General features: G+C 32.3%; 1 protein-coding gene across 1 annotated transcript; it reads left to right on the forward strand.

Annotated features, from left to right (window-relative positions):
• Nucleotides 1-5,527: 5,527 nt before the first annotated feature.
• Nucleotides 5,528-6,952, forward strand: W97_07722 (uncharacterized protein; the record flags this gene model as incomplete). Its single annotated transcript, XM_007785525.1, has 3 exons — nucleotides 5,528-6,335; nucleotides 6,390-6,630; nucleotides 6,682-6,952. The coding sequence occupies 3 exons, from the start codon at nucleotides 5,528-5,530 to the stop codon at nucleotides 6,950-6,952; spliced, it is 1,320 nt and encodes a 439-aa protein (XP_007783715.1).
• Between the last annotated feature and the right edge of the window lie 10,903 nt (nucleotides 6,953-17,855).

The raw sequence follows: 17,855 nt of genomic DNA on the forward strand, positions 1-17,855 counted from the left end.
TCGCGTTGTCGACATTAGCCGCCGATGCAGAGGAGGAAGGAAGTGCATGAGACATGGTGTTGATATGCATATGAACTTTATTTTTGGTAAAGAAGCGCGAGGCTAGTCAGCCCGAAAAAAGATACTAAGCATAATACAAAGTCTTATACATACAGTTAAAGACTTTATCCAAGAGATAAGCTAGCTTGCTAGCTAGCTATTTAAACTTATATCATTCTGACTCTATATTAGAGAAGAAATTCTCTAAGACTTATTGTTATTATTATAATAGTAATAGATAATAGTTTATATGCATATAAGTTTCACGCTTACGCTATTAAGTTAAAAGATATAATATTCAATCGGTAGATAGAACTCTACATGCTACTATATATAGGCAAACTATAATATAATAGTAAGTCTTATAATAGTATTCAGAAATTACTACTAAATTAGATTTCGAAAAGTATCTCGCTTATATATATATGTCTTGAGATTACAAGTATATTAGTGTTTTATATCGTAGCTTAACTAGCTCTAAACTATTTATAACCGAATCTACTATATTAGATTTACCTCTAAGCTATTAGATTTAGCCTTAAATACCCTTTATACTTAAGCTTCTTATGTTTATTAGGATACTTAGAATACTTAAGATACTTAGAAGTACTAAGCTACTTACTAAGTACTAGTAGCTTAGTTCTAAAGGTTTCAGAGTTTAGTTTCTTACTTAATTTTTATCTTTTAGCTAATAAAGATAGAATGAATATGCTTTTGAAGATTAAGTAGTTTAAATTTATTTGTTTTTAAAAGTTCTATAAGCATATACTATCGCTATACCTCTATATATAGTAGTAGTTAAGACTATATAAACTTAGAACTAAATAGAACTAGATAGATAGAGCTAGATAGAGCTAGGTTTAAAGCTCTATATACTATTTAGTAGCTTAGTATCTTTAAGCTCTTGCGATTTACATAATTTACCTACTAGCTTAAACTAAATTATACTATTCTATAATCTACTCGCGAGCTACTTATAAAAAAAATATAGATCTAGTAGCTCTAAGGCTTTAAAGATAGCTCTCTAATCTTAGAGATAATAAAGACTTTCATTAACATATTCTAGTACTTGGTTATAAATTAAAGTTAATATTATATCTAATTTATTAGATATAGTTCTAAAGTCTTAGATATAAAAGGCTTATAAAAGGCTTATAAGCCACTTATTATTCACTTAAGAATTACTCAATTACTCTATATATTTTAGTATACGTAAATTTCTTATATCTCTTAAATTTCTTGTACTTCTTATACTTCTTTGACTTGTTATACTTCTTAGAATACGTAGAGTCATTTAGTTACTTTTAACGTATTTAGTAAGTAGAAGTTCTTAAATTATGAAAATAACTCTAAATTTCAATTAATTTTAATATAATTACTAATAATAATCTTAAGAGAAAACTCTAGTATATATTTAGGAAGCTTTGGATAAAAAACAACTATTAGCTAGTTAATCTTTGAAACTATAGGTACTTAACTTCTTTGAGCTAGAATATAAATAAAAACGAAGAAAGAAAGCTCTAAAAGCTTTCTATACACTAAGTAGCTTAGTAGTAGCTAGATAACTTTAAGTATTCCAGAAAGTATAATAGATTCAAGAAGTATACTAAGCCTAAATATACTAAGTATACTAAGTATATAGAATAGCTAGTTTATCTAAAGCTATATATAAATATTTTAATATATTTAAAGCTATGTTTAATATTTTAGTTCTAACTATACATACTATAAGTTACCTTATAATAATAAAATTTACTACAATGATGAAATTTCTAATTAGAAAGAAAGTGTTAACCGCTAAAAAAGAAAATTAATGGTTAATATTATATAATAATAATCAAATTAAGCTATAAAGACTACTAGATCTTTATTTCTATTAAGTATATTATTGTATTTAGATAAGAATAGTACTATCTATATACTAGAGCTTCTAACTAGTATCTTTTTATTTTCTTAGTCTACTTAGTAGAATTAATTCTAATTGTACTAATCTAACTGATTTTTTACGGTTTTAGTAAGATAAGTGATTAAGTATTTTCTAACTTTTAGCTATAATCACTTTTCTAACTTATTCTTGTAATCGAAGCTCTTAATACTCTATATAATTCAGATGCAGCAAGTTTATAAAACAAAAGACTAATAAATTACTTAATATATATTACTTACAAAATAAGTGAATTTAGATTATTATATATATTAAGAATCTATGATTAATAATTATTTAACTAGAAAAGTCTATTGCAAATAGTAACTTAAAAATACTTATTTAAAAACTTATATAAGTTTAGGTTAGAGGTTATAGAATTTTCAAGATAGAGTATTTACTATATACTAATTCAGAATTATATCTATTTTATTAACAAGATATTAAATAAAATATACATAGTAAAAGACCTAATATTTTTGTATTTACTACTAAAAACCATTGATTATATAGTATCTAAAGGTATTTTTTATAAATAGTAATATTATAATAAAAGATATTTAGTTATTAAGATTAAAAGTAGTATTGTCAGAAAAGTATAAAGTAATAAAAGAAACTAAATATACTTATTGTATACTAAAATAGTTTAGAGTATTTATGAGAAGAATCTAGTATATTTAGCTATTTTTGTCTTTTATATCTTATAAAGAGTATTATTCTTCTTTAAGTCTCTCTATCTTTCTTTTTCCTATATATAAGAAGTATTTTCTCCCTTAAACCCCCTCTAGTTTTCTTTATTCTTAATATAAGAGTTATTTTCTTTCTTTGCTTAGACTTTAGTTTCTATATAGCTTAATTTCTTGTCTCTTTCTAGTTTAATTTTAGTTTACTTCTTAGTTTACTTCTTAGTTTACTTCTTAGTCTACTTCTTAGTCTACTTCTTAGCTCTTAGTTTAATTTAATCTCTAGTTTTTTTTAGTTTACTCTATATCTTAGTTTTTAGCTTAGTTACTAGTATAGTTTCTAGCTTAGCTTTTAGTCTAGTTTCTAGTCTAGTTTCACTTTATTAAATAGTTTACTTTTTACTTTACTTAATAATTCACTTCTTGTAATATTCTTTACTCTAATTTTTTAGTAAAAATTTAAGAGATATTTATAGTCAACTTATAGTCTAGATTATAGCACTACTTATAGTTTAAATTATAGTTTTGCTTTTAATCTAGCTTCTAGTTTAGTATATAGTTTAGCTTTCTTAGCTTTTACTTTAGTTTATCACTTAATTTATATTCTATCTCTGTTTACTTTTTTCTTACTTAAATAGAAATTAGATGTCTTACTTTCTGAAAAGAATTTTCTCTTTTAAATTCTTTATTTTCTCTTTTAAAATACAGAAAGAGATTTAGTTTTAATTCTTTATTTTTCTTATTTTCTCTATCTAATTTATAGAAATATATAACTTTCTTTAGCTAGCACTAAAAATATAGTTTATAAAAATAATTTATATGATAATTAAATTAGTTCTTAGTATTAGTACGCTCTATGATATATATATAGCCTATTTCTTTGTGGGTATAGCCTCTAGTATATCTATTTAGACTATTTATAGCATACTAAAAGCTATTCATAAAGTAATATAGGTTTTATAAATACTTCTTTATTTAATAAGTATATAATAGAAAGTACTTAGTATGCATAAACTATATAATACTTTCTATACTTATAAGTCTATATATTCACTTTATAGCTATATAGAAAAAGCATAGTTCTACTATAGATTATACTGTAAAGATTCTAGATTCTCTATTAAGACTTCAAGCTTTTTAAGTTTTTCTTAGCTATATAAGTGCTTTTTCAATCTACTAAGTCTTTATAGGCTATAAGATATTTTTTAGAATCTATATCTATCTTATTTACTCTATAGTTAAAAAAGTAGAGTCCTACTACAAGTTAAACTATTAATCTAAGATATATATATAGTTAGTAGTTAGTATTTTTTATATAGCTTAGTAGTTACTATTTTTATAGCTAAGCTATCTATAGTACTAGCTATAGCTATAGTATACTAGCTATAACCACTAGCTCTATAGTTATAATTAAGCTTTAGCTAAAATCTTAGATTCCTAAGGCTTTTATAGAAGCAGTTATAAGACGCTATAATATAGATATATTAAAAGTATAAGAATAGACTTAGAAAGCTTAGAAGCACTTTTTATAATCTTTATCTATAGTATTTATCATAGTACTCTAAGTGTTTTTTCTATATAAAACCTAAGTGCAATTAGAATTTTTACTAAGAAAGATATAGTAGAAATTTAAGTATTATCAAGTATAGTAATACTAAGCACTGTTATTGAAATACTACTATACAGCTATTTTCTTAATATTATATCTTACTACTAGTTTACTGGCTCTTGATAAGCTTAGATATTTAGTACTATTCGAAAAAAAGAAATCTGTTAAAATTTAATAGTAATATAATAACAATAATAGTAAGTCTTATAATAGTGTTTTAGAGTTAGTAAGACATAAATTTTCAAAATCAGTTAGCTTATATATACATGGCTTTTACTATTAGTATACTAGCGTTTAGCTCTAGTAGACAGAGTACTTCTAGGTATTTAGTTATCTCTAAGTACTCGGCTCTTCTTCTAGTCCTTTAAGTCTACTAGACATGGGGTTGCACGAGCATTGCATTGCAATAAATCTAAGCTTTCTTCGAAAGCGGATAGCCTGGGTCTCGGTTGCCAGGCCTCAAAGTGGGAAAATTTCCCGATACCCCATTGAGAAGCTTTTTGTGCCTGAGTTACGCGTGGCCTAAGCCAAAAAAGGTGACTCTATCCGCCATTTCACGGGGAGCTTTCTGAGCCCAGCCGCCGAAATCTCCTATCTTACTAGGAATGCTGTGCTCCTCCATTAGTAACGCGCGCGGTAGCTAGCTCGAGAGTTTACTCTTAGAAAACCAATACCTACAGACGCACGAGTGTTACACGGCCAAGCCTTCGACATCAAAGCTTGCACGGACGGTGGTTATAAAGCGGACTTCGCCTTACCCCACCAGGTCGCAACAGAGCGGGTAGCGGCGCGGCGGTGACGAAACATGTCACGATGGAGCTCAAAGGCACGAGTCCTGCGATATACCGGACGATCCTCAAGTTCCTCGCTGGGACATCAACACTTGCGTCCTACTTTAGATATAGTATTGTCAGCGAGAGGTGCCGAGTCCCGTGATAACTTTTGACAGGCGAGATGATCTTAGAGCCAATCGACAGATTTAATTCGCCCTAAGCACTAGGAAATACAAGCAATAGCGGGCTTATCCGCTTTGAATTATTTCAGCCGCTTGGGATCGTTTGTCACGTGAGGCACACTGGAAGGCTTTTCTGTTAATGGGTATAATAACCGCCTACCTTTTTACCGCATAGGAGCTCCCGGTGTCCCATAGCGCCACTGCCGAGAGCGGCTATCTCCTCATAAGCCCGACTATATAGATATGAAGGCGTAATAAACTTGTGATCATCCCCGAGTGCATAAAGCAAGTTCCCAGGCGAGTCCTCTATGTTCAAGATGACCTCAGGCAAACCGTCATACATCATCATCGGAGCCGGCGTTTTTGGAGTGTCCACGGCCTATCATCTAATCAAGAAGTACCCTGACGCATCGGTGACTCTAGTTGACCGGGATGCATTTGACGCAGATAGTCGCGTGGCTGCCTCGTGGGACTGGAATAAGGTGGTGCGCGCCGACTACGATGACATAGTGTACTGCCAACTGGGATTAGAAGCGCAAGACATCTTCAAGTTCGATCCGCTTTGGAAGCCGTACTTCCATGAGACTGGGATCTACTGGATGTGTCGCAGCGAATACGCGCAGGATGTCATCGACAACTACAAGAAACTCGGCCGGAATGCTGATCTTTCTGCCGTGCCCATTGACGAAGCCCGTAAGATGTACGGCGGCCTTTTCGACGACGCTGACTATACTGGTGTCAAAGAGGTGCTCGTCAACAAGACCAGTGGCTGGGCCGCTGCTGGAGATTGTTTACAGGCCATCACTCGCAAAGCCGTGGAACTAGGTGTCAAATATGTGACAGCTGAAATTGCAACATTGCAATTCGATGATCGCGGGCGTTGTTATGGAGTCAAGACAGCAACTGGAGAGACCTTGTCAGCTTCGCATGTTATCCTTTGCACTGGAGCATTCACACCGAAACTGTTGGAGTTGAGTGCTGAGAGTAGTGGTCTGACTGATCTTCGGGCTGGACCGAGGATCCTAGCGGGTGGCATTACGGAAGGTCTGACGCAACTTGATGACAAGACATATGAGAGATTTGCTGCTATGCCTGTGGGTGTTCAAGGGTATACTGCAAAAACAGGTACTGTGCCACCTGGATGTGTCCCATTGCGTCGGCAGCTAACTGCCAAAATAGGTCCCTTCATTGGTAGTCTTCCGCCGACTGACGGCAGAGAGCTCAAGTGGTGGGGACAGACGATATTCAAAAATACTCAAGAAGTGTTGCCTGGCCGCCACATTTCAATGCCGCCTCCGGAACCGGACTACGCTCAGTGGAAGGTTCCTGGGAGACTTAAAGAAGACATCCGCTATGCGAACAATGTATTTTACGGGAGCAAAGGGGCAAACTGGAAGCTGGAGAAGCATCGTATCTGCTGGTAGGTCAATGCACCCCAATGACAACATACGACCGACTAATCTCTGAAAAGGGACGCCTTCACGACCAGCTCGGACTTCATTATCTCGCCACACTCAGCCTCGGAGGGGCTATACGTCGCAACCTGCGGTTCGTTCCACGGCTGGAAGTTCTTCCCAGTGCTCGGCAAGTATGTACTACAAATGCTGGAGGGCTCGCTGTCTCCCAAATTGGCAGAAAAATGGGCTTGGGATCGGGAGCGGCCAGATCCATCGCTTAACGCGGATTGGCCGAGGATGGAGATGAAAGACCTGTTAGACCCAGTCAGAACTTCGAAGCTCTAACAAAGAATATGGCCAGTCCTCATTAGCTATGCGAGTAGTTGCAGTTTTATTCTAGTCTCTAATAGAGAAGGTGTGGGGCCGGGTAGAGGTCAGGCAACACTTGTGTTAACTCTAGTAAGATGGAACCGCTGATCACGCTTCTGCATCCTCCAACCAATAGTACAAGACTCAAAGCATCTCCCTACACCTTCACTTAACTTATAGCCAAAAAGGCAAAAATGTTTCTCAGGAGCCCCTCCCAACGCGATGAAAGGAAGTTCTAAGGCGCGAAACACTCGGAGGGTTTTTCCATTTGGTCCGTAGTTGTCAAGTGTTGCTGCTGTTGAGGTTCGTCGAGTGGCATTCAGTGTTCTCAATCGCCCGACCATCCAGCGATCGAGAGTCCACGCGTCCGACTCGTTCGACACGCCGTTTCAACGATGTAGACGGTCAGGTGACGATCTAACCGGCTGTAGTAACTGGCTAGCTCTTTATGGTTTAAGTCCACGGTTATATCCAAAAAGCTCACGGTCTTGGCAGGTGTTGAACCTTGTTTGTCAATTACCGGAACGCGTCTATCCACATCAATTTGACCACCAAAGCAGTATTCAACTCCGCAAGTTCCAATCCACTATCCACCAAGCTCCAAATCCTCCCTTACCCTATCCACTAAGCTCCTAACCCTCCCTTGACTAACCACCACCACGGTGAACAACCTGAATCATGCTAAGCAGCTCCTAACCACGGTTCCGCAACCTTAAACGGTTTAGCGGCTCGTCCAAAGCCTCTTGGTGGTGACGACGATATAAACGAGCGAGGGCTGGATGAACGTCGTCTACACGATCTTGGACGGGCGATTGAGAACACTGGTGGCATTTGACTCAAGCCGAGTATCTTGACTTCCATCGGGCCTAACCTTGAAGCATATGGATATGCTTGAAGTCAGCACGGATACTAAAAAGCCGCTCTGAGAGACCTATCATCATGACAAGAGAATTGATAGCCGTTTGGAAGGGCCGAAATGCAGCGCTCTCTTGGAGCGAAGCTGAGGTGCGAAATTGACCATTCGCCTGCATCATACAATCTTCAGGCGAGCTCTTGAGAACCACGGGAGCTCCTATCTCAGATGACGAGGCTAAGATGTTACCTTTGTTAAGGGAGCTGTCCGCCTTTGAGCCCGATCTGGCACGTCGCCCAGTAGGAGCAGTCTACTAGTCAACAGGAAAGAAGCGGCAATCCTTTTTCAGATAAAGACAGTCTTGGCATCTGCCATTGGCGTCCTCAAAAACTGGTATACACTATATCTTGCGTTTCCAACAATGTCCTGTCAGACCTTGGTTAACCACTGAAGAACGTTCTCAGGCCTTACCACACGCGACAGCTGTACAACGGTAGCCGAGCTTGTTCCTTTTCTTACCAGCTGCGCTAACGGGGAGGCCTTCGACGCCGAGACCCTGAACGTTGGACGATGATACTGCTTTCTTAAGGACTCCAGTAGGGCTTGCAGTGGCTCTTTTCTTACTACGAGGCGTCGATAGCGAGTCTTCATCGGAGTCCCGAGTTACTGTTCCTGACTCCATGTCGTTTGAGACAGGGACATGCTCAGGGAACGGATCAGGCTCCGCAGGAGGTATATTGAATGCCATGATCCTGTATGCTTGGTTGCTGCGCTTGTGCTATGGTAAGCTCTCGCGACGGCGTGGCGAAACATCCTGCGATATCAGGAGCGTAATGTCATATTGCGCTTTCTTTAGGTCTTCACCCTGACGTATCGCCAGCCACGGTGTCAGGCGAACCGCTGGCCAGAACACTCACAATATCGAGCCTTGTTGAACTGGACCATTTGCTGCTTCCGTAAGGCTTCAGTTTGGTTGTGTTCGAGTTGACATCGATGCAGCATCTGCAAATGCGTGTCTAGACGATCAGAAGTCAACAGCGAGGCGAATATCTCCGTAATGCGTTGTCACGTGACTGATCAGCCTCGTCTTGCCCATATCGCACTGTTCAAGAAGCGGTTCATTACTCAGTGATTGAGTAATAGGGGTTTGACATAAATTTTGTATAGAGAGGTTAGATTGGCACTCAGAACGAAAAAAATTTGTATAGCGCAAGGATTCACAATCAAGTAATACTAGATTGTTGAAGTAAGTACAATTTATTAATAGAAGAGACTACAAAAGGAAGATATACCTTGCTTGTTCCGGCGAAAGCAAGATCAGAAAGATAGGAAAAGAAAAGTTAACAGATCTAGAAGAAAATACTTTAAATAGAAGAAATACTAAATTTTCTTACAGCAAGAAGCATCTAGAAGCTAGTAAAAGAGATTAGTAGCCTAGAGAGTAGATTAGCATAGCCTGTTAATAGCTGAGCTTTATAGCGCTAGAAATAATTATCCTCAGTCTTTTTTCTTCATAATGTTCTATTTTAAAAGGCAATATTAATATAATCAAGAGAGTAAATAGTAAAAGAAAAGCTGCTATAAAGTATAGCTATAAAGTAATCTGACTAACTTACTAGCACTAGCCTAGTAACTAATTAAAAGAAAAAGCATAAGTACTTAGAATATTAGAATTATTTTATAGAAGATGTCCTTATAGTCTAGATAGTCTATAATCTTAAATATTAAAAAACTAATTGCCAACTAGAGTTTAATGTCTAGAAGTCTAGTTCTAATTCCTTTAGCTTATTTTACTAAGGTATAAACTAAGGAACTAAGGCATAAGAAAAGAAATATCTAGTATATATTAAGAGCTAGCTGCAGGTATAGGAATAGTAGTAGTTTGCGCTATTTAAACCTAGCAAGAATCACTTTACTCTTCTATTATTATCTATTAAACTCTATTATTTATTCTTTCTTGATGTAGATAACTAATAGAAGTATTTTAGACTATTAATACCTCGAGTATAAACATAGCTAAGTATAGAGATATTAGTTATATGAGATTTGCAGCTAGTATCTAGCGCGCAAAGCTCTAAAATAAAGATCTTAAGAGGTTTGTTTTTATAATTCTAGTATTAACTATAGAGATTAAGATCTTAATTATACGTTTATTTAATTCTCGTAACTAGCTCAGAAAGCTTATTACTAATATATTTTAGAAGCTAGTTGCATATTAATTATAAAGATATCCGGTCGGCTAGAAAGCTTAGAGATATATAAATATATAGTAAAATATTTCTTAATCTTACTATAGATATAATCATCCAATAGCTATATAGCTATATTATGTTCTAGAGAAAGCCTAAAATTATAGATACTCGCTTATAGCTACTATAAACTACTCTAATAAGAATAGTGCAATATAATCTACTAGATATAAGAAATGGTAATTAGACTTATTAAAATCTAGAATAGTAATAGATTAGAATCAATTAAAGAGAAACAAAAGAGCTATAAGTAGCTAATTAGTTCTTTCTAGTAGATTAGTATCTTTAGAGCTTATAGTAAAAGAATATCTTAGATTTATAGTAATACTAGTAAGAGAAAGCTAGATACATCTGGTAAGAAGAAGAACTATATATTATCTAAATTTTTATATGTTAAATTTATTATTTACTTGCTGCCAATCTATCTGGTATGTATATAAAAGGCTAAGATATTTGCTTTCAACTAGAAAATCGCTAGTATTCGAAATACAAGCAACTACTAATATAAAAGCGTATACTATTATAGCCTATAAGGAAATCTATACTCTTCTAATAAACTTAGCAAGAGCTATAACCTTTAATGTTAGTATAAATACTTAGTATTATTGTTTACTAAATTATAAAACTTAAATTGCATCTAGTTAGAAGCGAGCTAAGATAAAGTTATTATAGTATAAGAGAATAACTTCTATTATTAGGATTTTACTAGATATCTAAAAATTCTATTACTATATGTTCTAGAGAAGCTGCTAATAATTAATACCGGTATAATAGCTCTAGAAACGGAGTCTTATATTCTATAGAATCTAATATACTTTTACTAGCTAGATAAAAATCTAGGTACTCTAGAATTATTATAGATAGCTAAAATAATAAAGTAATATACAGATAATAAAAAAAATTTGTCTAAATATTACTTTATTAAATATAAAAGATATATACTAGTAGAATTGAAAGTATAAAAGATATAAATATAAGTATCCATACTATCTAGCTGCATTTTGTTATCTATATTATAGATAATATTCTAATATAATTACTAGCTTAGAATAATAGAAAAATGCAGAAGATATACTATTAACTGTTTAGCTCTCAATTTAGTAGCCTAATATATTAGAAATATATAGTAGAAGAGGCTCTTATAGACTAGATAGTCTAGAATCTTATATTTTAAAGAATAAACCGCTAAGCTAGAATCTAGTATATAAGAGTCTAATTCCGATTCTTCTGGTTTCTTTTACTAAGATATAGACTAGAGAAACCAAGGTATAGATTAAGAAATTAAAGTCTAAAAAAAGAAGTATCTAGAATATATCTAGAACTAGCTATAGATATAGAGATAGTAGTAGTTTACGCTATTTAAATCTAGAAAGAACTATTTTATCCTTCTACTATTATCTTCTAAAGCTTACTATCTATCTTTTCTTAATATAATATGTTCTAATACTATTTATAGACCACTGATCCAACGCAACTAGATAGTATATACTAGTAGCCTTATAGTTTTTATAGACTAGCCTATCTTCTAGATTACTACTATATCTAATATTTTTCCTCCAGTAATAAAGATATACTATAGTAATTTAGTATCTTAATATAGTGTTCTTTCAACTTAAGCCTAATAACTAGACTAGAGCGATCTCTAGACTTAGATAATAGTATATAGTAGAGAAACAAGATATATACCACTAATAATAGATATTAATAAGCTTGGATTAGTGCTATTTAAAGTAGACTGGCTAAATAAGAAAGAATATCCAAATTATATAGTATTAGTAGCCTTAGAAATAAAAGAGCGATTAGATAAAATACTAACTCTATAATATATAGAATTATTACTAGTAGTATAGAATATATCTATCTACTATTATAGTTTTAGCTAGATTGCTTCTTTTATTATTATATATAGCTTTCTCTTTCTCTTCTATCTGTTTATTGCTTCTGTAGCACTTAATAAACTTAGTTTTAGTCTCACAGCTATATAACTTCGCATTTCTATATATTTATATTTATAATATATAATTTAGTCCTAGCTATCTAGTAAGTTATTTATAAGTAAATCTCTAAGTCTTCTTAATTTTAGCGTGCCTATATATACTTCTTTTCTTTCTTTATTCTTTATTCTAAATTATATACCAAAGCGTTATTATTTAATAAGAATTAAAAGTTGTTATATATAGCTTATAGCTTAGTATAGAAAAGTGCGCACTTTCTGTATAGTATAATAGTAATATATTATAGTATTATATAGTCGAATTTTATAGTTTCTACTTGTATTTAAATAATTATCTACTAAATAAGAACTTTCTAGATATAGACTAATTAGCTATCTATGTTTATACTATCTTATATAGTAGCAAGTATAGACTTTAGCTAATTAGAAGTACTAGATAAGCTAGAAAAATATAAAGCCTTGCTATAATAGTTATCTAAATAAAAATTTACTTTTAGAAGCATAAGTATATAGATAGAGCAAGTAGCTATATTAGGAAAAATCTTTAGATACTTAGAGCTTTCAAGCAACTTTTCCTCTTACAAGTAGCTTCCAAGCGACTTACAAGTAGAATAAACACTTAAGTAAATACTTAGATACTAAGAACGGTAAGTATTACTTAGTAAGTAAGAGAAAATATTATAAAGAGAGCTTTAAGTCAAGTTTAACTAATAGGATAGAAGAAGCTATATAAAAGCTGGTTTAGAGAGTAAACTTTTAATAAGAACAACTATTATCCGCTCAATTTATAAAAATATAGACATTATATTCTTTTCTATAAGAAAATGAAAGTTAAGCGAGAAAGAGAACCTTAAGATTCTTTTATAATTTATGTTTTTTATTACTTACTAAGTAATTTAAAACCGCTCCGAGCGCTCTAAGTATTCTAAGAGTTTATTTCGCTTACAAGCTGCTTGTATAATACTTAGAGTATTCTAAATACTTTAAATATTTTAAATTAAAGTCAATTTTAAGTAATTAATTAATATAGTTTTGTATCTGAACTTCTCTCTATCTATATTCTATCTTCTTAATCTTATAGCTACTAGATTGAGCTAGCTATAGTAGAAAGCTATCTGTAATATTACTAAAATATCTTTTTAGTTAGCTATATACTAAGACTATACTATAACTTTTATAATCTAATCTTATACTAAATTTAGCTTACGCTACTATACAAATATCTATATTTTAATATGCATTTAGAAATTCTACTATATTAGAGTCTTTCTAGATAGAAAGATAATATAGATTGTAATCTTGCATTTATATCTATATATTTCTATATATAAAGATTGAAGCGCTATAGATAGATAGTTTATAGATTTCAAGAGATAGTTCTCTAGTAAAGCAAAATACTATAAAATATCTTCTAACTTTTAGTATTTTTATTTACTTATCTAAGCGTAGTATCTATATTAGTATTTATAAGCTATAAATATTGTAATAAGGTGTTATTACAAGATAATAAAGATTACTGTGATAGTTAGGGTCCTAATTAAGGAGATAGGGAATAGTGCTAAGATATAGTCAATAAGGTAAGAATTAATAATACGTAATAAGATTAGAGTAAGTTATAAAGAATATTAGATTCTTATTTAAGTTAAGCACACCGTTCTAATAAACGAGAATAGTACTACCTATATACTACGATACCCCGTACCGTGATCCTCTTAATTAGTATAATCTGTTTCTAATTACCCTAATTATACTAATTAGACCTATCTTAGTATCTTAAGTAATTAGTTCCTTATGTGATACTTAGTACTAATTACTTTTTATTCCGCGTTATCTATCGCGGTTCGTGATACTATCTTCTCCCCTAATAGCTTTCGTCTTGAAAGGTATATTCGCCCTCTTTCTATAATATGCTAAAAGCACCTAAGCTAATATCTTCGAGATCTATATTAAAATAATAGGGCTCCGCTAGTCTTAAATAATCCTCTACTAAACGCTATAATAACCTAGTGTCTTATCTTTATTCCTCTAGTTTTAATATACCTACCCTATATAGTCGCTATTACTTTAAGTTACTATCCTATTATATGGATATCTGCTCTAGCTATTATGCCGAATATATTTCTTTAGGCGTAAAATATAACCTAGTTATTACCCGTAGAGAATAGAAGCAGCTCCGTGCTTATAGTAAAGAGATTTATAAAAAGCTTTATAAAGCTAAAAGAGCGATTACGGAGGCGAACCTCCGTTATACCTAGCTTAAAGATAAGCTAGCTAAGTAGGAGAGCCGTTCCTTCTAGCTTATATCGCGCGAACTATTATCAATCGCGGAAGTAAAGGCTTTAGAGTAGGGGTAGCCTAGCCCTCCTCCCGAGTTCTTAATAGACTTTCCGGATTCTACGCCTATTATATTTTTAGATATTCTTACTATATCTTCTATAACTTAGGACGCCCTAAATAGATTTCCTCCCTTATTCTTTAAGCCTACTTCTACTAAGGCCTTAAATTCCTATAGTACTTCCTTATAGCTTATTCGCATTCATTAAGGTTAGTATGTAGCTTCTATATATTATCTAAGTCTAAGTAGCCTTTCTATTTTATAAGGTATTATTATAGCCTATTATCGGAGTTAGCGCTATTATCTAGGATTTTCTATACTTTATATTATTCTTCTTACTTTATAAGATAGTTGTCTAGTACCTGTGTTAACACTAGTACTTCTATAGAGACTGGTTCTAAAAGCGAAATATAGAATACTAGGTAGATCTTTATTCCCTCTAGTAGGTCTAGCTTATAGCTTATATCCTTAATGTTTCTAATAATTCTAAAAGATTCTATCCTAACGTAGTCTAATTTCTTGCTTAGCCTTATTATCTTAATGTTTTTCTAGAGGAGGTAAACTTTATCCCCCTCTTTAAGTATAGGTCCTCTAGATCTATATTTATTATAGTGAAATACTAATTATTATAATAGAAATTCGATATCTTTTTGTAATTCTTAGTATATCTATTACATTTCCTCCACCGTTAATCTAGCTACTTCCGCTAGTGTCTAGACTTCTCTAGGTTCGTGGAACATCTAGGCGTAGTATCTATAGTTAGTGTAGAACGGAGTTTATCCCGTTATTTTATTTACGCTTGTATTATATAATAGCTATATAAGCGGTAATAGTAATACCTAGTTTATCTATCTATAATCCACGTAACCTCTTAAGTACTACTCTAGTACTTAGTTTATGCGTTCTATCTATCTATCTGTCTATAGATAGTAAGCTATTGATAGCTTGTAGAATAGTCCTAGCTATACTATAAGTGTAGTCTAGAAGTTTAATATAAATAGTTTGTTCCTATTTAAGATAATCTCCTTAGGTAGACCCTATATTACTATTATATTCTAGAGAAAGGTGTATACTAGTTCTTTAGTATTAGACGATTCTTTATATAGTATAAAGTGTACTTCCTTTATTAATTAGTCTATAATAGTAAGTATAGAGTCGTATTTCACTTTCACTAAAAGTTCTTTAGAAAGAGGTAATTTAATAATAAAATCTATAGCTATTAAAGCCTATAGCTGTGTTAGTATTACTACTAATTTTATTAACCCGTATAGCTTATACCGGGTTGCTTTTATCTTATAGTATAGATTGCAAGCGCTAATATATTCCTCTACTTTCTTCCTAAGTCTTAGGAAGAAGTAAGTGCGGCTAATTGCTCTAACTGTTTTAAAAATCCCGTATTGTCCCTCTATTAGACTATTATAGTATTATCGAATAATCTCTATTTGCTAGGCTAGTAGTATATATACTAGTCCTCTAAATAATAGTAGACCTTTATTTATTTATTTAAATCCTTTAAGGGTTTTAGAAAGTACTCTCTACGCCTAGACGTCCTATATATATGCTTTCTATATACGGTCCTTAAGATTATTATTTACAATTACTATAGTTACCGCTAGGGTTCTCTAATTATAAGTAATCTTTCCGTCTAGATATTATTCTAGAATTAAGCTAACTATCTAAGGCTTTTCCCTTATATAATCTAGTCGCCTACTAAAAGCGTCCGCCTTTACGTTTTTAGAGCCTTTATAGTAGTAAATTTTAAAATTAAAGGTCAATAACTCCTTAGACTAGCGCATCTATCTTCTATTTAAGACCTTAGTAGTGGTAAAGTATACTAAATTTTTGTGATTCGTGAATACTTAAATTAGATACTTTACTTCTTTTAGATATACTCTCTATTATTTAAATGCCTTAATAATAGCTAGAAGCTCTTTATTATAGATTTTATAGTTTAGTTCCGGTTCACTAAATTTTCTTAAGTGAAATGCTACTAGATACTAACGTCTTTTATAGTTCTATTAATTTAGATATACTCCTATAGCTAGGTCTAAAGTATCCGTTTCTATAATAATTACCTTTATTAAGTTAAATATTATTAGAACTAGTTCTATACTAAACTATTTCTTTAGTGTATAAAAAGCGTTATTAGCTTTATTATTCTACTAGAAACCTTAATCTTTCTTTATAAGATCTATTAGGGGTGCTACTATCTAGAAGTAGCCTTATATAAACTTCTAGTAGAAGTTCGCTAGTCCTAGAAATAATTACACATCCTTTACTAACTTTAGTATAGGCTATTTAAGTACCACTTTCACCTTAGCTTTATCTATCTTAATACCATAATTAGTAATAATATAGCTAAGGAACTCGATTTCCTACTAGTAGAATTAACTTTTTTCCGGTACTATTTATAAGTTCGCCCACTATAGTGCCTCTAAGACTCGTCTAATATGTTATATATACTCTTCCTTAGTTCTTGAGTACACTAGTATATTATTAAGGTAGACGACCACGAACACGTTTAAGTGCTCCCTTAGAATATTATTAATATATACCTAGAATATAGCGGGAGTATTAGTAAGTCTAAATAGTATAACTAAATACTTATAGAGTCTAAAATAGGTTCTTATTACTATTTTCCACTCTTTACCTACCTTAATTTGAATCCGGTTATATACTCTAAAAATATCGAATTTCGTGAACTACTTAGCTTCTTAGAGTCGATTCTATAACTCCGAAATTAAAGGTAATAGATAACTATTCTTAATAGTTATATTATTTAGTTTCTAGTAGTTAACGTAGAGTTGTAGCTTTCCGTCCTTCTTTAGTATAAATAGAATAGAGTATCCTACGAGTGACTAGAATTCCTATATGAATTCTTTCTTTAGATTCTTATTTAGGTACGCCTATAGCGCCTCTAGCTTCTCTAGTAATAGTGGGTAAATCGCTAACTTCCCTAGTGTCTTACCTTCTTATATAGGTATTATATAGTCCCATGCTTAATATACTAGTAGGGCTTCTTCTAGAGCCTTATCTATAGATAACCTTATATAGTCTTTATATTTATTTAGAATGGATAATAGGGCTGTAGTAGACGTAAGCTCTCGTCGCTTACTCTATAGAATTTATACTTACTTAGGATTCTTCCTAACTTCTTTTATTAGTTCTTTAGCTAAGATTATATATATCTCGAGACTATCTTCTAGTATATCCTCGCTTATCTAGACTAATTTTCCCTAGAAAAAGTCTAGCGTTTAGCGGGTCTAATTAATTTTTAGATTCGCGCCCTTAAGCTATAGTAACCCTAATACTATATTATGGGTTTCTATTACTATAATATCGAACTGTATATCCGAAATATAGGGTCTAATCTTTAACCTAACTATTATAGTTTTTTAGTCTACTAATTCCTAATTATAGCCTAAAGGTTAGCTATCTACCACTATAACTAGATAGGCGTTAAGTTTCTATTATAACTATAACCTCGC

The sequence above is a fragment of the Coniosporium apollinis genome (genome assembly GCF_000281105.1).
Source record: "Coniosporium apollinis CBS 100218 chromosome Unknown supercont1.43, whole genome shotgun sequence".
Taxonomy (NCBI): domain Eukaryota; kingdom Fungi; phylum Ascomycota; class Dothideomycetes; genus Coniosporium; species Coniosporium apollinis.